Source organism: Oncorhynchus keta, chromosome 18 (genome assembly GCF_023373465.1).
Source record: "Oncorhynchus keta strain PuntledgeMale-10-30-2019 chromosome 18, Oket_V2, whole genome shotgun sequence".
NCBI lineage: Eukaryota > Metazoa > Chordata > Actinopteri > Salmoniformes > Salmonidae > Oncorhynchus > Oncorhynchus keta.
The window spans coordinates 10505301-10528232 of NC_068438.1; the positions used below are offsets into that span (position 1 = coordinate 10505301).

The 22932-nt window shown below is 42.5% G+C and overlaps 1 protein-coding gene across 1 annotated transcript in view; it reads left to right on the top strand.

Moving 5' to 3' along the window:
* Nucleotides 1–3375: 3375 nt before the first annotated feature.
* The window catches only part of LOC118396826 (protein phosphatase Slingshot homolog 2-like), a 38448-nt gene continuing 18891 nt past the window's right edge, over nucleotides 3376–22932 (top strand). Inside the window, exons 1-2 of the mRNA XM_052468752.1 lie at nucleotides 3376–3619; nucleotides 9938–9981. Coding sequence (XP_052324712.1) covers nucleotides 3557–3619; nucleotides 9938–9981 — 107 coding nt within the window. The 5' untranslated portion in view covers nucleotides 3376–3556. The remainder of the gene's footprint in view (nucleotides 3620–9937; nucleotides 9982–22932) is intronic.

A 22932-nucleotide genomic window follows, 5' to 3' on the forward strand; every position in this document is an offset into this window, starting at 1 on the left:
GGACATGATTTAGAATGAACCACACCTCTCTACATAAGGTCTCACAGTTGACAGTGCATGTCAGAGGTGGGGGTTTTGGAGGATGACGGAAAGTGATGTGGAGCTTGAACATAATGGTGGTTGAGTCAAAGAGAATTGGACTATTGCCAAAAGAATGGAAAATGCAGCACAGTTGCATACAGTGCTGAGAATGTATTTACTTGTCTTGTAGGATTGCGGTTTACTCATGAGGAGCAGCTGATCGGATTACCAATCTTGAAGAATCCATGTAAAATATCCAAACTGGTGGAGAGAGTGCTGGGTAAAGTGAAAGCTGTGAGGATTACGAGAGGCGCGTTTGTTCAGATCTTTATGTACTGCTGACGATCATAAGGAAAGTGTGTTGCGTCTCACCCGAAGGTTTGACGTGTCGTGTGTGTCTCTTTAGGGAACAAGGCAGCCCTCAAGGAGGTAATATCTGGCGTCTCGTGGGAAGTCGATGTTACAGAGATTAAAAATGTTCCTGGAGTGATTGATGCACGTCGGATGATTCGTGTGGTGAATGAAGAAAAAGTGAAGGCTGATATTTTGTCTCTCCCTACTCAAGTGCGGTTGGGGTATATAAACTACCGAGTCAGAGCATTTATCAAAAGACCAATCATTGTAAAGCTTTTGGACATGTTTCAGGTGTTTGCAGAAGGGAGAAGCTGAGATGTCCAAGTAGTAGGAATGTAAATGTCATGTGTTATACAGTTGAAGTCGGAAGTTTACATACACCTTGGCCAAATACATTTAAACTCAGTTTTTCACAATTCCTGGCATTTAATCCTAGTAAAAATTCCCTGTCTCAGGTCAGTTAGGATCACCACTTTATTTTAAGAATGTGAAAAGTCAGAATAATAGTAGAGAGAATTATTTTTTTCAGCTTTTTATTTCTTTAACCACATTCCCATTAAGTCAGAAGTTTACATACACTCAATTAGTATTTGGTAGCATTTCCTTTAAATTGTTTAACTCGGGTCAAACGTTTTGGGTAGCCTTCCACAAGCTTCCCACAATAAGTGGTGTGAATTTTGGCCCATTCCTCCTGACAGAGCTTGTGTAACTCAGTCAGGTTTGTAGGCCTTGCTAGCACACGCTTTTTCAGTTCTGCCCACAAATATTCTAGGATTGAGGTCAGGGCTTTGTGATGGCCACTCCAATACCTTGACTATGTTGTCCTTAAGCCATTTTGCCACAACTTCTGAAGTATGCTTGGGGTCATTGTCCATTTGGAAAGCCCATTTGCGACCAAGCTTTAACTTCCTGACTGATGTCTTGAGATGTTGCTTCAATATATCCACATAATAGTCCTTCCTCATGATGCCATCTATTTTGTGAAGTGCACCAGTCCCTCCTGCAGCAAAGCACCCCGACAACATGATGCTGCCATCCCCGTGCTTCACGGTTGGGATGGTGTTCTTCGGCTTGCAAGCCTCCCCCTTTTTCCTCCAAACATAAGGATGGTCATTATGGCCAAACAACATCTTCACAAGGTTCATTGCTGTTGTTCTGGGATTGAATTGCACTTTTCGCACCAAAGTATGTTCATCTCTAGGAGACAGAACACGTCTCCTTCCTGAGCGGTATGACGGTTGTGTGGTCTCGTGGTCTTTATACTTGCGTACCTTTGTTTGTACAGATGAACGTGGTACCTTGGTGATTAATAGCACTACCAAGTTGGAGAGGAAGTCAAGGAAAATAGATACAGTGGGGGGGGGGGAGTATTTAGTCAGCCACCAATTGTGCAAGGAATCGCACTTAAAAAGACGAGAGAGGCCTGTAATTTTCATCATAGGTACACTTCAACTATGACAGAAAACCAGACATAGCTCATCACCCTTCTAACACCATCCCTACCGTGAAGCATGGTGGTGGCAGTATCATGCTATGGGAATGCTTTTCAGCAGCAGGGACTGGGATATCGATAAGGATAGAGGGAACCATGAATGGAGCCAAAAACAGGCAAATCCTTGATGAGAACCTGCTTCAGAGTGCAAATGACCTTAGACTGGAGTGAAGATTTACATTCCAACAGGACAATGACCCCAAGCATACAGTAAAAAAAATAACTACTGGAATGGGTTCAGAACAAGAATGTGAAAGTCCTTGAGTGGCTCAGCCAATGTCCAGACTTGAATCCCATTGAAAATCTTTGGAAAGACTTGAAGATTTCTGTTCAGCACCGCTCCCCATCTAATTTGAGAAAATCTGAAAGGAAGAAAATCCCCAAATCCAGATGTGCAAGGCTGATACAGACATACCCAAGACAATTCAAATCTGTAATCGCCGCCAAAGGTGCTTCTACAAAGTTTTGACTAAGGGGTTTAAATATTTATGTAAATTATATATTTCTGTATTTCATTTTCAATAAATTTGCAAAAATGTCTAAAAACATGTTTTCACTTTGTCATCATCTGTGTGTAGAAAAATATATATTTAATATATTTTGAATTAAGGCTGTAACACACAAAAAAATCAAGGGGTATGAATACTTTTGGAAGGCACTGTACATTTACAGGGCCCACTAACCATCCAGTGGGCACAGATGTCAGTTCAACATCTAGTTTTGATTTACATTTGGTTGAGTTGTCAACTAATGTAAACCCCCCCCCAAAAAATTACCATGTCATTGGATTTAGGTTAAAAGTGTGGTGAAAGAAAAAAACTAAAATCCCTTGTTGATTACTTTTTTACAAATCCAATCTGTTTTCTACGTTGATTCAACGTCATCACATTGTGTATTGGTTGTAATTACGTTGAAACAACGTTGGTTCAACCAGTTTGTTCCAGATGGTATTGCCTTTTCATATCCATTAGAGTTCACTCAGCTGCATATTGTTTAAACCATAGACTTGTGTAAATAGCTATATTTGGTGCGAGGAGCCTCGTAATTTTCAAACGTGTAGGACTGCATTATTTTCTTCCACCCTTGCCTGATTGAGTCCAGCATCGTTTTGCTGCGTTCATAACAAGTGGGAAACTTGAAATATACAAGGTCTATTTGTTAATTTGAGAATGGTATTGTTGTGTGCATTCATATGCTTTGAGCTCGACTGACAAATGTCAACCATAAACTATAAGTACAGCTATCATGCTTCCAAACAAATTTTGGTGTTAAAAAGGCACATGAATATATATTTTTTTTAAATTAATTTTTGTTTTATTTAATTGTCGAAAATGCTGTTATCGAAGTAATTTCCTTAGTATGTGACGTCAGAGTTCAACATGTGGGAGAAATCGGAGTTCAGAGATTATTTCCCATTTGTAATTACGAGTTGGAGGGCCGTCAATTGGATTTTCCCCAGTCGTATACTGGTAATTACGAATGTACTAGCCGGTATGAACGCAGCATTAGACATTGTCGTTTGACAGCTGGTCAGTGGATCGCATGCGCCAAAAGACGCTGCTGAATGAATAGGAGGGAAATCACCAACGACCCAATAATATCGGGCGCTTTACATGTCATCTGCTTAAATTATGACCATCTCGCCGCCTCTGCTTTCTCTAACTAAAATATCTGTTTCCTGGACCTTGAATGGCTCTGGTCACCGTTCAGCGTTCGCCAACACCCAGCGTTAGCTCCAGTCCCTGCGTTTCGGTGAGTTGTCGAGCCTGTTCGTCTGTCATAGCACGGGATTTAAGGCTCAATTCTACTGGTATTGTTTAGGGTGGCTAGCTAACATGTAGGTTGTTGTCCCATGCGGTAGTTAGCTAGGGGAAACACTTTTCACAGCACTTCGATACCGAAGTGACATTTTCGTGGCAGGAGACTGAGGATAAGGTTAGGAAAAGGGTTAGCGGATATGGTCTCATAACCTGCCACGAAAATCACTTTTGTAGCGAAGTGGGGTGAAAAGTGTGTCCCAGCTATCTACACTATAGCTGGTTATGCCCTGCTTTTTTTCCTGTGTGCATGCGTTCCTAATACGTTGTTAAACGGAAACGTGTTTTAGTTGTCTGCGTGGTGTTATGTATAAATATACACGTTTGACTTTTGCATGGACACAGTTAAACTTTCCAGTGTCCAGAGAAGTTGTCGCTTAGCTACCACAGTCGATGGCTGGTCGGCCAGCTAGCCAGTGAAGTTTCTCAACTTGTAGCTAGCTAGTTAGCTTGGTATAGTGACTGTTTTGCAATGCAAATGATTCCAGTGCAAATCTGACCTGTTTTATCCCCATGTCAATTATATAAATGGTCTAAAAGAACTCAAAGAAGCCAACTCATCAGCTTCGCTATCTGTCAGTGTCAATCTTCGTTGGCGAGTTTACTGTTTACTCAGTCACTGCCATAAATGTATAGACAGTGGTGCAAAAAAAATACTTTAAAGTACTACTTAAGTCGTTTTTGGGGGTATCTGTACTTTGCTATTTATATTTGACTTATACTTCACTACATTAATAAATAAAAAAATATGTACTTTTTACTCTACATTTTCTGACACCCAAAATTACTCGTTGCGTTTTGAATGGCGAGCAGGACAGGAAAATGATCAAATTCATGCACTTATCAAGAGAACACCCCTGGTCATCCCTATTGCCTCTGATCTGATTGTTTCTAAATTATGTCTGAGTGTTGCAGTGTGCTCCTTGCTATCTGTAAATAAATAAATAAACAAGGACATTGTGTTGTCTGGTTTGCTTAGGTAATGATTCATACTTTTAATACTTATATTTTAGTAATTACATTTTAGTAATTACATTTACTTTTGATTCTTAAGTATATTTAAAACCAAATACTTTTACTCATAGTATTTTACTAGTTAACTTTTACTTTTTCTATTAAGCTTTCTTTACTTTTACTCAAATATGCCATTTGGGTACTTTTTTTCATGCAATTTATTACAACAGACCTAGCCAAAACAATGTCATGGACTCTCACAACAGTTCCACATCAACTAGGCTCAAGTTATTCTGTTAATGTTTTGCATGAAAACCGGGTTAGTATGACATGGCTGTCCAACTACATTTTATGACCCGCACTGGGAAAGATTCCATATGACATATCGAGGGTTGCCTGGCTGGCTGATATGCCAGCGGATGATTCCACATAAGGGTTGTAGCTAGACAGCCTAGCCCAGTGGTCGACAACCCTGTTCCTGGAGTGCTTGACCAGCAGAGCTAATGGATCAGTTCTGTGATTGCTTAAATTCAATATAGTGGCCTATATAGGGACTAGGGTGTTATTTGGGACGTATCCATTGAGGGCAGTCTGAGGTCTGTTGGCTAGAGAAAGAGAAATGGCCAGTATAAATGGGAAAGATGAATGTGAGAGATGAACTATGTTTCTCTCAAACAGCCATGAAAACAATTAAAGCAAAGGTCAACACAGAAATTATGTGTTAAGGGCTCCAGAGTCTCCTATAAGTGTTCAGTTGGGTTGAATTCTGGTGGCTGAGACGCACACCCTTTAAACCCCCAACAACAACAACTGCCGATGATTAAGGTAGTTGGCTACCCCTCCCCCCGCAGGGCCTCCTGGGTGGTGCAGTGTTCTAAGGCACTGCATCGCACTAGAAATCCATGTTCGATCTCGGCCTCAACCGGGAAACCCATGAGTCGGCGCACAATTGGCCCAGCGCCGTCCGGGTTTGGCTGGCTGGAATGTCCTTGTCCCATCCCACTCTGACTTCGGTCGCCAGCTGTACGGTGTTTCCTCCAACACATTGGTGCGGCTGGCATCGGGTTCAGCGAGCAGTGTGTCAAGAAGCAGTGTGGCTTGTAGTGATGCCAACTTAGCAATTTTGTTGCTAGATTTAGCAACTTTTCAGACTACCCTGGCAACTTTTTTTTGTTTTCAAACCGCACCTAGCAGCAAATTTAGTTACTTTAAAATATTTATTTGGAACTTTTAGCTTTTGAAAAGTGACTCAAATGCTAAAATGCACTCATTTTCCCACTAAATGACACAAAAATGATTTCTCTGTCACACACTCGGTCACAACACACGTGCCTGGCTGCAAAAGTGCTTTGTGAATGACGTTAGCAGCAGGCGCTCAGCTCGTGCGCAGGCCAGCAGCAATTTCAGCAAATTGCAAATCATTGTTGGCTGACTGCAGTAGTATGCATTCGAGACAAACCCAATGACTATAGTTGGTCACAAATGTTTGATCTCAAACAGAACTTACAACATCAATCAACATGTCTCAATCAAAATGATAATAAACAAACAAATCGAAACTAACATGTCAAATCATATTTTTTGCTGAGATGGCCAGTCAATTTGAGTAACGTTATTGTGTATTCTACATAATGACAGTTTTACGTAATGACGTCATCACGCAATAACATCACAACATCATTTAGCAATATGTGCCATGTAAAAAAAGCTAATGTTTAAGTTCCTTGTTCAGAACACAAGAAAGCTTGTGGTTCCTTTTAACACAAGTCTTAAATATTCCCAGGTAAGAAGTTTTAGGTTGTAGTTATTATAGAAATATTTCTCGCTATACCATTTGTATTTCATATACCTTTGACTATTGGATGTTCTAAGGTACTTTAGTATTGCCAGCCTAATCTCGGGAGTTGACCGGCTTGAAGTCATAAACGGCGCAATGCTTGAAGCACAGCAAAGAGCTGCTGGCAAATGAAGGAAAGTGCTGTTTGAATGAATGCTTACGAGCCTGCTGCTGCCTACCACCGCTCAGTCAGACTGCTCTATCAAATCATAGACTTAATTATAATAACTCTGTTCGGTTCTTGTTTTTCAGAGTAAATAACCCATGGACACTAGAGAAGCTTTAACCAAGTATAATTCTTCCCAAAGGTTCTGTACAGCTGTAATCAGACAGCAAAACATCATTGATATACCTCCTACTTATGACACTCCCCCTCTCCAATCCTTAGTTTATGGTTTAACAGGAAAATGGTAACAAGATCCCAAACCCTTATTACTCCCTTCAGGTGACCTGTCCTCACCTCCTGACCTCAACCCCTCCATCTAATCCACAGATGCCCATCTGTCCGTCCTGAATCAACAGGGTGCTCTGCTCCCGTCCCCCAACACATTCCACAGCTACCTGTCCTTCCACAGAGAACCCTTAACATTCTCCTTTGATTCTATAATTTATTTAATATCTCGATGTTAAAATGTCGAACCCAACAACACACAGAAATATGAGCCTTAGGTCATTAATATGGTCAAATCCGGAAACTATCATTTAGAAAACAAAATGTTTATTCTTTCAGTGAAATACGGAACTGTTCCGTATTTTATCTAACGGGTGGCATCCCTAAGTCTAAATATTGCGGTTACATTATGTACAATTCTGGCAAATTAATTATGGTTTTTGTTAGGAAGAAATGGTCTTCACACAGTTCACAACGAGCCAGGCGGCCCAAACTGCTGCATATACCCTAACTCTGCTTGCGCAGAATGCAAGAGAAGTGACACAATTTCCCTAGTTAAAATAATGTTAGCAGGCAATATTAACTAAATATGCAGGTTTAAAAATATATACTTGTGTATTGATTCTAAGAAAGGCATTGATGTTTATGGTTAGGTACACAGTGCTTTTTTTCACGAATGCGCTTGTTAAATCACCTGTTTGGCGAAGTAGGCCGATTCAATGATAAATTAACAGGCACCGCATCGATTATATGCAATGCAGGACAAGGTAGATAAATACACATGGTTTATCATATTACTAGTTTAACTAGTGATTACCCCTAAAACAATAACAATCACTTTTTATATATATATTTTTTTAAGATTGATTTTTTTTATAAGATCATTTTAATGCACCTTACCTTGGCTCCTTGAGGCACTTGCATAACAGGTAGTCAGCCTTCCACACAGTCTCCTCGTGGAGTGCAATGTAATCGGCCATAATCGGTGTCCAAAAATGCTGATTACCGATTGCTGTGTAAACTTGAAATCGGCCCTAATTAATCGGCCATTCCGATTAATCGGTCGACCTCTAGTGGACGCACTTGCTTTCAATATACTTTGCATCCCTCATTTACTCAAGCGTTTCCTTTATTTTGAGGGCACCAGCTGCCTGTCAAGTGATGTATGAGAGGCACCCATGTGAGGCTCTTCCTTCTCCTGAGAAAGAGCCTCCTCAGCTATGTTCTACTTGCAGGCCATTACCACAGCAAGATGCCATGTGGGTCAGGGTTATTATGGCTGGCATCCTCAGTACGATGGATGGTCATGATTACAAAGCATTATGGTTGACTGCCTTTGTTGTGTGTGGAGTGGATATAGTGCCGTCATATCCTTTAGCTCCATGTGTCTTATATCCCATTGGACACTGAAGCTCCAACTTTAAGTGCATTTTTTTTTAAGCAAAGATGTTAACACCATACAAAGATAGGGGTGACAGATGGAAGATTTAGGCGTAACACTGACTATTGTTGAAGCATGTATCGGCTCATACTGAAGCGTCTCGCCTATTAATTAAGCCTACTCTGTATTCAGAACATCAAACCTGAGAAGGATTGCTGGACGGGGGAATCTTCCTAGTAGCACACTAAATACTCCCCTCTCATTGGCTTGATGCAATCCCCTGTACCTCCTTCCTCCATGTGGTGGCATGGTGACCATGGAGACGGGCCTGTACATAGTATTACATGTATGGTGACTTAACCACAGGGAGAGGAGGAAGCTTGTGGTCTCTCCTCCACTTTGCTACTTAATAAACACCTTCCTATAGCAGCCTATTGGCCTCTGCTGCTTTCGCCATTGAAAAGACAGTGGGTGAAGTGTTTTGGAAAGTTTGTCTCGTTGACGGGATGGATGGCTCCCTCGAGTCAAGGTTCTCCTGTGTCACCATGTTTCTTAAATGCATTTTTCAAATGTCATATGCCTGGCTGTGGCAGCATCTGATTTACATCACCTGATGTGTGAGGATTTATGTCCAGGCGAAAGCTTTTTGATTTGCTCATGTTTTCTCTAGTTTGTGTGCCATCATGGTCGTGTACACAAGCCCAACAAGCAGAACTCTTTACATAGATTAGGCCTAATTGTAAGCATTTTTGTATTCTTGAGTATAGGTCTGGGCTCTGTCTGGGATTTTGTTTGTGTGTGTGCTCTTCTCAATGAAGATACATTGGCTGGATCACTTCATCCCATCCCGTGGGTCATGTACATCGTGTGTCTGCATAGGAAATGGTGAATGTAGCCAGTGTGTGGTGCATTGGGCTTTATTAACCCAGTTCAGTATCTCTATGTGACTGGGCAGAGGTGGGTGGGATCTGCTAGGGCTCCCTTGTCCAGGATTGACAGCCTGATCCCTGGGAGAAAGTTCCCTGAGTTTGGAGATTACTGGAGCAGAACAGGCTGGGATTAGGGTCTGCCTGCCTGTCTGTCTGAGCAGGGACAACAGACTGCCGGGCCAGGGTGGAGAGAGAGGGACGCTTCAAAACAGGCCGGCAGCCATTTCAACCCTTATCTATTCTGCCTTGTTCTGGGTTTAGTGATATATCACTACGGCCAATCCCATTACATGGATGAAAGTGGATATTTAGCGGCACATTTTAGCCGATGTGGAATTCATTATCCTCTTTAAAATAAGGTTAATTCGCTCTTCCTCGGTGCCCGATGCAAACAGTGTTGCAAAATCTCCCTTGAATAGATGGCTATACACTTATGTCTAACAAGCCCAAATATGGACATCTTGTTTTGACTGGGTGTGGAATTCTTGTTCAAAAGGTCTGGCAGCATCACACCTCCTAATATTGCTGTAGTATGAATTTGTTTGGCTCATTGTTAGTCATGATGCACTTGACTTGATTCATACTTGACTTGATTCATATTCATATGCTCTCCTTGTTCAGGCCGGTTATTGTGAACAAGCAACCTTGTCTATTCATGTGACCGCAGCTTTTTGTCTGTATAATGTGTCATTACTATAGTCCGTTTATGGATACATTAGTGTGCATGTTGGTTTCTGACTGGTTCTCTGCTCTCTCCCCAGGAGGCAGACAGTGGTGAGGATGACCGACGCTCCCAGCCCCGGAGGTAAATTAGCAGTAAAATAATCTCAAAGTATTCTAATCGAAAAACTATGAAGTATTTTTGGGCATTGCACAGACAACCTTCCAGGCCCTGCTGAATTTCTCAATTATTGTGTTCAGTGCCTGAATCAGCTGAGACAAACGTCTGTTGTTGGACCTTTTGGGAGCTCGGCTGTACTTCCAGCTACTGTCCACCAGAGAGAGTGTGTTGACAAGAGTGTATTTGCTGTATTGGCTGTTGGGTTGATATCAATACTGTCTCTTGGGTCAACTCAGCTCACATATACTGCTGCAGAGTCAACTGACTCTTATTTAGTCTCAGACCCGGGCAGCAAAATGACCGATAGAGGGGTCGCAAGCAAACACAGGAACATTATAATGGCTGTACATTGCCAGTTGGGCTGTTAAACACACGCACACACCGTGCACAAAACAAGAGTGACTGCATAGCTCGTTTCAATTTACAGTATATCACACAATATATTTTTAAATATCTTGAAAAATACATTTCTATCAACATGTAGACTCGCTCTTGACTAGCATCATTGTCAGAATTTTTTATTCACACTTAGTTTTAGGTCATTACAGGAGAAGGGTAGAAAAGAACTAAAGGTTGCCATTTTGCATCTTCAAAACACTAGGCTATTTTGGAAATGCAAAATAGTTAGCCTATGTACGTATTTGGGTTGGTTTGTAGTACTCGTGTATGACTACTCCAGTTGTCTACTCCTGATGATCTATTTGCATGGTTGTATCTGTTATCTGTGTTACCTGCCGCTTGACGTCCGTGTGTGTGTTTTATAAAAGGACAAGACGTCACTGTTTCACTTGTCTTGGCAGTTGGGTTTTAGTGTGGATCTCTTGGATTAATGCCTATTCATACAGGACATACTAATAGTTATAGGTTATTATGGGTTAGCCTATAGGTTAATAGGCTAACGTATAGTCTATATGCCATGGATCATCAACTAGAATCAGCTGCGGGACGATTTTTCTTTTCTGGAGTGGATGGTAGGGCCGTAACATAATTACAAATAATTTGTAGACTGCAAATTGACCACAAGAAGCCCAAACAGATATGTTTGACTAAAACATAATCATTTCAAAGCATGCTTACATTTGTATGCGATCACGTGTCTCCCTATTATGCGTGGAAGTACTTGGGAACAGATTTCTTCAATTAAAATCACTTGGAGTTAATTTTCTGATGTTTTGTTGTCCAACAATGAAAACTCCACAGAAAGTGTGTTTAGTGTATATAAAGTAGCAGTCAAAAGTCTAGACACACCTGCTCATTCAAGGGTTTTTCTTTATTTTTTACAATTTTCTACATTAATGATAAAAAAAAACAATGAAATAACACATGGAATCATGTAGTAACCAAAAAAGTGTTAAACAAATGAAAATATTTAAGATTCTTCAAAGAAGCCACCTTTTGCCTTGACAGCTTTGCAAACTCTTGGCATTCTCTCAACCAGCTTCATGAGGTAGTCACCTGGAATGCTTTTCCAACAGTTTTGAAGGAGTTCCCACATCTGCTGAGCACTTGTTGGCTGCTTTTCCTTCACTCTGCGGTCCAACTCATCCCCCCCAACCATCTCAATTGGTTTGAGGTCTGGTGATTGTGTAGGCCAGGTCATCTGATGCAGCTCTCCATTTCTCTAGTTCTTGGTCAAATAGCCCTTACTCAGCCTGGCGGTGTGTTTTGGGTCATTGTCCTGTTGGAAAACACAGTCCCACTAAGCGCAAACCAGATGCGATGGCGTATCGCTGCAGAATGCCGTGGTAGCGATGCTAGTTAAGTGTGCCTTGAATTCTAAATCAATCGGTGTCATCGGCAAAGCACACCATCACACCTCCTCCTCCATGCTTCACGGTGGGAACCATACATGCGGAGATCATCCGTTCACCTACTCTGATTTTCACAAAGACACGGTTGGAACCAAAAATATCAAATTTGAACTCATCAGATCAAAGGACTTATTTTTTATTTATACATGTATACACACACAGTACCAGTCATTCCAGGGTTTTTCTTTATTTAAATGTTTTTCTGGTGACAGTGTCAGGCTAGTTGACCAAGAAGGAGGGTGATGGAATGGTTAGTGAATGCCAGTTGAACCCTGCTGTAGGGTGTTAAGGGACCTGGCTGTAGTAAACATGGAACTGATAAACAAGGGCGTGTGTTTGAGTATCACTTCCCCGTGGCTTGGCCTAACGTCAAGTATTGTTCTTGTCAGTCGCATTTCACCTGAACTCTCCATCATAGGACCTTCATGTATTCATAACAGCGTCAGGGTAATGATATTACATAGCATTACTTGATGACCGAGCTGATTGTTGTGACAAGCCTAACTTTACACAGTCATGGCAGACACCATTATTTTGGTAAGCTAGTCGGCTTGCATCAAAACAGCACTATTAAGTCTGTTGTATTAACTTCTTATATGCCTATTCAGCTAGCATGGCTGTTTATTATGTTCTGTTCCCTTGTGTTGGTGTTATGACTGTTGTGTTGGTGTTATGACTGTTGTGTTGGTGTTATGACTGTTGTGTTGGTGTTATGACTGTTGTGTTGGTGTTATGACTGTTGTGTTGGTGTTATGACTGTTGTGTTGGTGTTATGACTGTTGTGTTGGTGTTATGACTGTTGTGTTGGTGTTATGACTGTGTTGAACTAACCCTTATAATGTAGGGTATTTTCTGTACATTGATGTAACTTGACTTCTGGTCAGGATTTAGTCTATTGAATTGTGCTAATGCAAGGTAGAAGTCAGAGTTCTCCATACCAGTACAGTTGGTGATAGTTTGCAAACACCGGGTCCACCACAGCAAACTGTTTGGCTTCATGCTGAGAAGGAGCCAACATGACATGATGTGCATTTGGCCAGCACAACTCCATAACAGAATAATTTAATGTCCATCATGTGTTGCACTGCCTTCACCATTCAACTCCAATGCTGCAGGACATGTGGGCTCAATTATCTATTAGGTAATACTATGGCGATGGTGAGGTCACCCCCCACCTTACCCATTCAGTGTCTTCAGCTCTTGGACTAGTTTGTCATTTGGAGCCCTCAACCCCCCCCCCCCCCCCCCCCATCTGCTACTCACCCAACCCTCCCGTTGGTTATGTAACAAGAAGCCCAAATGAACACCACAAGGCTTCCAGTACTAGAAATATATTGCATCTAATTGGATATCAGAAAGCAACCTTTTGAGGGTGAAGGTTGTGCAGTACTCTATGTTCAGTGTTTTGCTCAGTGCTTACCAGTTATGGTAAGAGTGCTATTGTCATCTATTCTGTGCCGCACACACAAGAAAGACACGACAGCTGTTGTTCCCACGGCTCTGATTGAAGTGTAACATACTGTAATACATTAATCTGTGCTCTGGCTTTGCGACGTGTATGCACTGCAAGGAATGTCAAGGACAGCATACTTTCTAGTACAGGCCTACTTGATTGTCGTTCATAGTAAGGAGAGGGCTGTTGGGCTGCAGACCTATTGAGGGGGGAGAAGGGAAAGGCAAAAAGGATGTTCAGGGTCTTTTCTGTGACCTTGTCTATTCATTGTTTTCAGTAGGCATTTCCTTTCAACTGCTTACTTCAACATGGCTCTGGTAAGATTTGAGTCGGTAGACACACACACACACTGGTGTGCAGGGCCGTACACAGACCTTTTTCAGGGGGCAAAAATACACCAAAAAAATACTTTTAAAAGATGTATACAATCAAGCACACATCCATGCAATCTCCATAGGAAAACATTGGCAGTAGAATGGCCTTACTGAAGAGCTTTGACTTTCAACTTGGCACCATCATAGGATACCACCTTTCCAACAAGTCAGTTCATCAAATTTCTGCCCTGTGAGAGCTGCCCCAGTCAACCGTAAGTGCTGTTATTGTGAAATGGAAACGTCTAAGAGCAGCCGGCTCAAAAACAGCTCAGCTGCAAAGTGGTAGGCCACACAAGCTCACAGAATGGGACCGGTTGCAACACTCACTACAGAGTTCCAAACTGCCCCTGAAAGCAAAGTCAACACAATAACTCTTAGTCAGGAGCTGCATAAAATGGGTTTCCATGGCCACGCAGCCGCGCACAAGCCTAAGCTCACCATGCTCAATAACAAGCGTCGGCTGGAGTGGTGTGAAGCTCGCCGCCATTGGACTCTGGAGTAGTGGAAATGCATTCTCAGGAGTGATGAATCACTTTTCACCATATGGCAGTCCGACGGATTAATCTGGGTTTGGCGGATGCCAGGAGAACGCTACCTGCCCCAATGCATAGTGCCAACTGTAAAGTTAGGTGGAGGAGGAATAATGGTCTAAGCTGTTTTTCATGGTTTGGGCTAGGCACCTTAGTTCCAGTGAAGTCTTAATGTTACAGCCTACAGTGACATTCGAGACGATTCTGTGTCTTCCCACATTGTGGCAACACTTTTGGGAAGGTCCTTTCCTGTTTCAGCATGACAATGCCCCTGTGCACAAAGCGAGGTACATACAGAAATGCTTTGTCGAGGTTGGTGTGGAGGAACTTGACTGGCCTACACAGAGCCCTGACCTCAACCCCATCGAACACCTTTGGGATGAATTAGTACACCAACTGCGAGCCAGGCCAAATTGCCCGACCTCACTAATGCTCTTGTGGCTGAATGGAAGCAAGTCCCCACAACAAGGTTCCAACATCTAGTGGAAAGCCTTCTCAGAAGAGTGGAGGTTATAATAGCAGCAAAGGGGAACCAACTCCATATTAATGCCTATGATTTTGGAATGAGATGTTAGACAAGCGCGTGTCCACACTTTTGGTCATGTAGTTACAGTGCATCCTAAAGATGTGATTGACATCTTGAAAAGAGGGTGGGCGATCAGCTGATGAAATCTGCAAGTCGGCTAGCTCAATTTATTATACTGATTGTGATTTATTTTCAATGCTCGTATCAAAACTTCACAATATGATATTCATAACCTAACAAAATGTGGGAAAACGTTGAGGGGCCTGAATACTTTCCAAGGGCACTGCATGATGGTTAGCTAGTCTAGACTACCTGTGTTGCTGCTGCAGACTGAAGAAGGGATGGGTCGGAGGGTCGTTGATGCAGCCAATCCTAGTGTCAAATGTTGTGCTTCTGTGGCAGTACTGTTGATATTTCAAACTAGGTATCTAGCTACACACAACTAGGTAGCTAGCTACACACGCACTCGATCAGTGACCACATCTCAAGCCATGCATGTTTGAATAATGGGTGTGCACAATCCCAGTACGGGGCAGACTTGGAAACCGGTACAACTGGGTGTGCGCCACCTTCGTACAGGGCGGACCAACAGGTGCAACCAACGGATGGGGTTGGTGAACTTGACGACACAAACTTTTATAAAAAATTATATAAATTACCACCACCCAAAAGGGCACTTGGCGAGTGGGAGGTGTACAGGTTGACTCCCATCTGTGTTTTTGCCTATTGCTGCGTCTCTGATGTGGCTGTCAGAGCAGGTTATTCTGGATTTGAGTTACCCTGTGCTCAGTGTTCACGAATTCCCATTACCGGTTGCGGGAAGGAAAGGAAATTGCAGCTATGCAAGCCAACTCAAACCCATGGCCTGGAGTTATCGTCTTTCATTGCAGCGTGTTTTCTCACGCCTGTCTATCAAGGTGAACACCTCTACTGGCTACCAGCACTACCCTTCTAACCTCAGCTGACAATTTTCCTGATTATATCTCCGCTTTCCTCCTAATTCCTGGCATCTTCTGTGTCTCGTATTTTAGCCCTTCACTTAAGTCCCAAGGTGCTCAAATCACAACTAAATAGGTGACATGGTAAAAAAAAAAAAAAACTTTAGCTTGACAGGACGTTAGCCTGCCCTGCGGTTGGCCTTGTAGCGTTCATGTCCAGGTCTATTACTAGTGCTGCAGTTAGTGTAGGCTATGTGTTCTGGCTGGTCTCATTTCAGACCCCCTACTCCTCCAACTAGCTCCAGTGTAGCAGGCCTATAGGAAACAGCTGCTCACTTTGTAGTGGAGAGCAGGATGTTAAGGGGTAACTTGGAGTACACAAAGACCCAGTGGCTGACTGCTGCCTGCAACACTTTGACCCTTTTTTTCTGCTAACTCTCCTTCAAAGAGCGAGAGAGCGACACGAGCCATTGCGCAATCGGACCCACGTGTTGCCCCCCTGCATGTCGGACCCTATTACCAGAGTCATAACAATGTGATTTAGTAGTGGTCTAGCCTATTAAGAGGTCCAAAACATTCTGTGCCACATAACTAGCACAGATGCTGGTCACACAGATGTTGTTTTGATGCGTGTTGGTTGGTTGAACGTTGCCTGCTATGATGACCCAGTGGGTGACCAGCTAAACCTCATAACTAGAGAGGAGGCGGACTGGAATGGAGGAGACCATGTGACGATGCCCTGTAACCGAAGACACCCAGGTATGTGTGAGTTTCTACGTCTCCTTCCCCGTCATGTTATTTGGAGTGCATGAGAGGAGTCGAGTGTTACACACACGCTTTGTAAACACTGAGTGTTACACACACGCTTTGTAAACACTGAGTGTTACACACACGCTTTGTAAACACTGAGTGTAACCATGTCCCACGCTATCGCGGCCAGCCTTCTCATCTTTTCTTTGGCCACTTAAGTTGTAGAACTTTAGGAGGGCAACTTGCGTACTAGCTGCCTGTTTGTGTGTACCGGCAGCCTGTGTTATGTAGTGACTTGGGTAATGGCGGGCCGTGGGGACTGGAAACATCAATGGAGTGTTTTGACTAAGAGCCCTCTGATTTGAGCCCCTGTCGTCAGGTGTAATTGACCTCTGGAGTCTGACCTCTTCTGCTCCAAGCAGCACTACATTTGCATAATACAGCCTATAGACCTAGCTCCCATGGGGGAGCATGTGAAACTACACTGGCCGCCACCATTTGAAGCTTTCCAGTATGAGAGACCTTCTGGGTCCTTCTGTGGCTCAGTTGGTAGAGCATGGCGCTTGTAACGCCAGGGTAGTGGGTTCAATTCCCGGGACCACCCATACGTAGAATGTATGCACAAATGACTGTAAGTCGCTTTGGATAAAAGCGTCAGCTAAATGGCATATATTATTATATTATTATTATATTAGAGACCAAATGACCAGACAGACTATGGCCTGTTTTTTATAAGGTGGACACATTTTAGCCATGTAGTCCTAGCCTATATAATGTTTGTTTTGGCTCAAGCAGACCAGGAAGGAAGTAAAGGACAGAGGAAGAGCTGTGTTCTCAGAACCGTCATCTTTGTTGTGTACACACATTACCGCTTTCATTCTTTATCCAAGGCCAGGTCGTGTTAAGTGAAATTCCAGGACTGGCTTATAATCGTTCGGAGACGAGGGACAATGGAGCAGGAAGAGGAGACTGAGCTGTTGACTTTGTAGGGATTCATTGTAGAGCAGACCTTGAAAATACTGTATGGTTGTCTGCATTGTTTGTACAGTACTAGTACAAAGACTTAAACACACTAAAATAGCTTCCATAGAGTCTGCTTCGTACCTGGCTCTTGTGATACTGTTGTGATCAGTGGTGAAGATCGGTACTCACACTTGAGGTCTGTACTCTAATTTTAACTTCTCCCATTGACATTAATTTGTGATATATGCAAAAGTCCAAGTTGCACCCTTATCTCAAGTCTGAAATCGGCACAAATCAAGTCTAATTAAGAAAAACAAGTACATTGTTGGTAATAACAATCCCTTAACTAGCTAGCCTTTTATATGACATTGGGTGCTTCAAATGTGTATTTCCTTGATTCCTCATGTCCTCTTTCTTCCTTGCCGCCGCCTCAAAACACATTGGAGGAATCTGAACTTCTCCTCAATGCGTTTTGAAAAGGAAGCGAGGAGAGAGGACGTAAGGAAACACAATCGAGATTCATCTATTGTAGCCGAGTGGAGCCCAAATCCATGTGAAAGATCTCACCCCCAGTGGAGTAGTAAACACGGTTCCCTCGTGTAGCCTATTTACACTGCTTCATAGACCTTTCCCTTTCCTATTTAAACACTGTATATTGCTTGCCAGTCTGATCCAGATAACAGGCCAACACATGAGTCTGGCTTTAGATAAACATTACAAAAGAGTTGTTTTGTATAATACTGGGCCTGTTAACCTACAGGTGTGGTGCCAAATGGTTGATGGCCCTTTCCTACTGAGATGCACCCCATGGACAATGTCTATAACATAGGTTTATTACATAGACTTTGGTTTGTCTGGAGCTGCCAGGTAGAAGTTTTGTGCACTCGTATCCTTACCGACACTGAGAGTGCCTGGTTTTCCTCTCATGTGGCCCCTTTGCGTTAATGTCACGGTCTCCTGGTCAGTGTGCGAATGAGCTCCCACTCCATGAACCGAATGAGCTCCCACTCCATAAACCATATGATATAGTTCACCTTCTTATATCTGATCAGAATGGCAAAGGTACATTCTCATTTTGCAGTCTGTTCCCAAATCCAATTTACTCCGTAATTCAGCTGTTATTTGAGACTTTGTCAAGTTGCTGTCTGGGTGTACTCAGTGAGGCAAAGCAGGGTGCACGAGCACACTTCCAAGAATTCAGTTGTTGGTAAACACACTGCTGTCACAGACCATGTGGTTGCAATAGGTATGCACAGCTCTGCCAAAAATAATGGAACTGCTTGAGTAAATTAGGGATACAAAGTATATGGTAAGCAGGTGCTTCCACACAGGTGTGGTTCCTGAGTTGATTAAGCAATTAACATCCCATCATGCTCAGGGTCATGTATAAAAATGCTGGGCAGGCCAATATATGGGCTACCAAGCATGAAAACGATGTAAACCATATGCCATGGCCATCTGTCACCAGATAACAACCAATTTTTACACTATGGGAGATTCTGGAGCTTTCCACAACCATCAACATAATACCAAATGATGGAGTTTATTGGGTAAGAATGGTGTCTCATCTCTCCAATAGAGTTCCTGACACAATGTAAATCTATGCCAAGGTGCATTGACGCGGTTTTGGCTCATGGTGGCCCAACGCCCCATTAAGACACTTTGGTGTTTCCTTGATTTTGCAGTTACCTGTATGTTCCATCTGTACTTTAACTCTTTACTTCAACACCTCCCTGAATTTGTCAGTCATCACATTATATGGCTGTGTCTTGCGCTTCCCCAACCTTGTCGCTGAATAGGTGCCCAATCTGTTGTGCCACATTGTCGCTCTCCCCTCGTCTTTCAATTGGGACATTCTAAGCATGTGTCAGCAACTCCTCCCTCTCACGAGTTGAGTTTGTAGCTCCTGCCGGTGTCCCGTTTACAAGTTTAAAGCTTTTACAGTAGGACGGACACGAGTGCTCTTCACAAATATTGATTATAGGTCGTTTGAAAGATCCCACCGCAAGAATAACTCCGTACGGTGTTACAGAATTTGGAACAGTCCTGCAATTAGAGGATACTGTACTTAATACACAGTAAAAAAAAAAGATATGTTTTTATTTTAAATAATTGTATGATAGGCTTAACGTTATTTTACTAACAGTTTACTTTATTTTCCAGCTGCCTATTGTATAATGTCGCGAAGGAGATAGATATTCGACAGTATGTTTTTGTCGACCTATCGGATTCGTTGTACTAATAAGTGTTGACAATGGTCGGAGTGGAGTGAGCCTTTTCGAAGATATTTTGCGCTATCGGTCTGCTGTTCCGTGGTCCGGTCATGACTCTCGGTAGTGTCTCCGCTACCGGGAGCTCGGCGGAGGGCTGCTTCTGCTCCTGCTGCGGAGTGAAGATGATGCCCTACTTCTCCGACAACGGAGTTGTGTCTCAGAACCAAATCAACCAACTGTGAGTTGTACATTTTTGTTACGAATATTTTTTTGTGGTTAAAATAAAGAACATTTCCCAACCGGATTCATTTCCCCATGTAGTGGACATGCGATATGTATGCATACATTTACGATTTATTTACTTCAGCTCAGTTGTCAGTAGTCTGACGTTGCAACATTATTGTGTAGGAATCCTGACTACATGTATTTCCCGTTAGTGACGTAACAGGATGTAAGTAATCTTGACAGCTTCCTCTCCTGGTAGAGAAATAATGGCACAATGGGTTATCCTTGATCATTGCGTGGCGCGAGAGAATCATCTACCTGGCTGTCTCCAAACTGGTCTGACGAATCCTGTCGGTCAGATATCCATATAAAGCAACAGTCTGCTCTATGAACTAATGCCAGAGAACACCCCCCCTGTCAGTTGCATAACTCTCTTCTGTGTCCAAGCCTCTAAACTGGCTTATCCAGGAATATGGCAGTCCCTTTTTAAAATGTGCTCTTTAATAGCACGTAGAAATATATTAAATCAACTTGATTTATCATTTATTTAATTATATTTTGGCTGTTGTGTTTTCTGATTTTGTTGTTGTATTATGTCTCCTAAGAAAATGTTCTATAGCCCGTCCATCCATGTTTTTGAGTGAAGGCTCTGAACCTTGCAGCCATTCTAACTAGGCTAATCGTCTGAGGTGTTCTTACCTGGGCCTCTGTATGAAACCGTGTGAGGCCAGTCGTCAGCTCCAGGTGGCCGGCCAGAGACTGATTTGATAGCTGTTAAAGAGAGTGCGTTGAATACTGAGAAATAGCCTACCTGATGAAGGGTAGTTAGTGGGTTGTATCTGTATGTTATTTGATTGTTGTTTAGGAAGGCACTCATGTAAGGGCACCTGTATTTCCAGGTGTAAGTCCATCAGATGAATAAAAGTTTAGTGAAGCTGTTAGTGTTAATATGTTGGAACTAGCCTTGACACCCTTTTTAGTGTATTCCTACTGCACGTTTCAGGGCAGTAGCAGTCCATCAATGTGGACTTGATCAGTGTTTTGGATGAACCAATGTTATATGCTTGAATCAAAAAGTCCATATCTGTGTTGCAAATACCGTACCATCAAAGAAGCAATGGTTATATATCACATTCCCCTGTGACAATGACTGGCTGTCCAGACCATGTTGCATGTTACACAACCCAGATGTTGCCCCTGACTGATTTTGCATTGATTGACCATTTTCCTCTGAGAGGCTGCTCAATGAAGACATGCAAATGTATTGTTTGCTGTCCATATACTCATTTTGCACTGGTTTGTATGGCTACATGGGTAGTGGTGCTACTTATTTGCTTATGGGGGATATTAGATACTATTGGGTACTCCATGAGTGGATGCCTTGTATTTCTTGACTCACTATTTCACTGTGTGTGTGTTTGACAAGGGCTGTTATACTTCATTATGTGGCCTAGACTAGTTAGTCATTTGAATAGCCTAGACTTTGTTTGTCTTAATCTGAAAGACACGCACGCACGCATGCACACTCTCTTGCTGGTGCGCACAGGTATTTGTATGCCATAAACGGCACCAGATGTAAGAGAACCAACTTCTTTGTTTTGGAGGAAAAATTTGGTCCGGTTTTAGTATGTATTCTCTTAGCCTTTTCAGGATGGGTAAACAACCACCTATAGACTATATCATGGCCTCCTTTCCTCGACAACTCTGTCAAACCGATCCAGAAAATCTATGCGTTATGACAGTATTTACGAACCAATTTTGTTATTGGTGTGCGACCATGTTAAAAATAGACAGAGGAATGCCTGTGTGTCAGAGACTGTTTCACCATGGGCTAGGCTAATTACAGGTTTACAGTGTGGTTAACTGCTGGAAACCTGAAATCTAAACAGGTGTTGTCCCACTAATTTACAATACTACCCCACTTCGCTGAACACACACACACACGTGTGCTGCGTTGCTGTTATTCTGGGGAAAAGCGTTTTGAAGAATATGAATCTGACTCTCTTTAAGTGTGTAAAGATTGGCAGCCACACAAGGAAGCCAGATTTGGTGTGTGATTAGTATTCATAACATCGGTAAACACAAAATGGAACGGGAGACGTTGATAAGAGATGCTATAGGTCTGGTTCATCAGCAGTCTAGTGAGACAATACCATGACGGTGCTACTAGTAGCACCATGTAGAGAATGGGGATGTGACAAATGTACCATTGTTTTAATGTTTAAACTGCAATCCCCCCTCTATCGTTTAAACAATAAGAAAATGACGTGAATTCACAATTCAGATATGATCCCGCGTGTGACCTTTCTCTGCTGTGTCCCTCTTCCATGTTCTGAGTTGTCAGCACACAGGACTTAATATCCCACTTACATTTACATTTTAAGTCATTTAGCAGACGCTCTTATCCAGAGCGACTTACAAATTCTCGTCAATGTGACGTCTCGTTGCGGGGATGTATGACAGCAATCCTACAATCTGTTGTTAACGCCACATATGGTGTTTGAAAGCTCGCGCTTTATACTTGCAGAACAATCATTGTATAATTTCTCCATGCAGGCCGTCACTTTTTTTTGACATGGTGTCTTGTTTGTTCTAGGTATGCTATCAGGGCAGTGAAGAGGGCATCCTCTACCATTGACAATGGCTGCGCATAAACTGCTTCATTCCTGTAATCAGCACTGATTTTCTCACTGCTGCCAGAAACTGGTTGGTTCTCATAGCTGTAGCTCAATTTCACCTAGCAAAGTGTGCATTTATTTCACCACCTTTTCATTGAACTTTATCAAAGGATTACCATACAGCTGCTGTCACTTCCCTGTCTCAAAAGCATACAAATCAATTAAAAGATGCATATCTCCTAGTAATGTTACATCATTGCTGCTAGTGATGCACCGATATTACATTTTCCTTGCCAAAAAACTCGATGCCGATATACATTTTTTTTTTAGTTTCGCGGCCTTCTAGTACAGTTAAATAGTTAACACACATGGATGCAGCGGTATAAGACACTGCATCTCAGTGCAACAGGCGTCACCACAGTCCCTGGTTCGAATCTGGGCTGTAATCACATACAGTGATTGGGAGTACCATAGTTGGGAATTGGCCCAGCGTCGCCGGGTTTGCCCAGGGTAG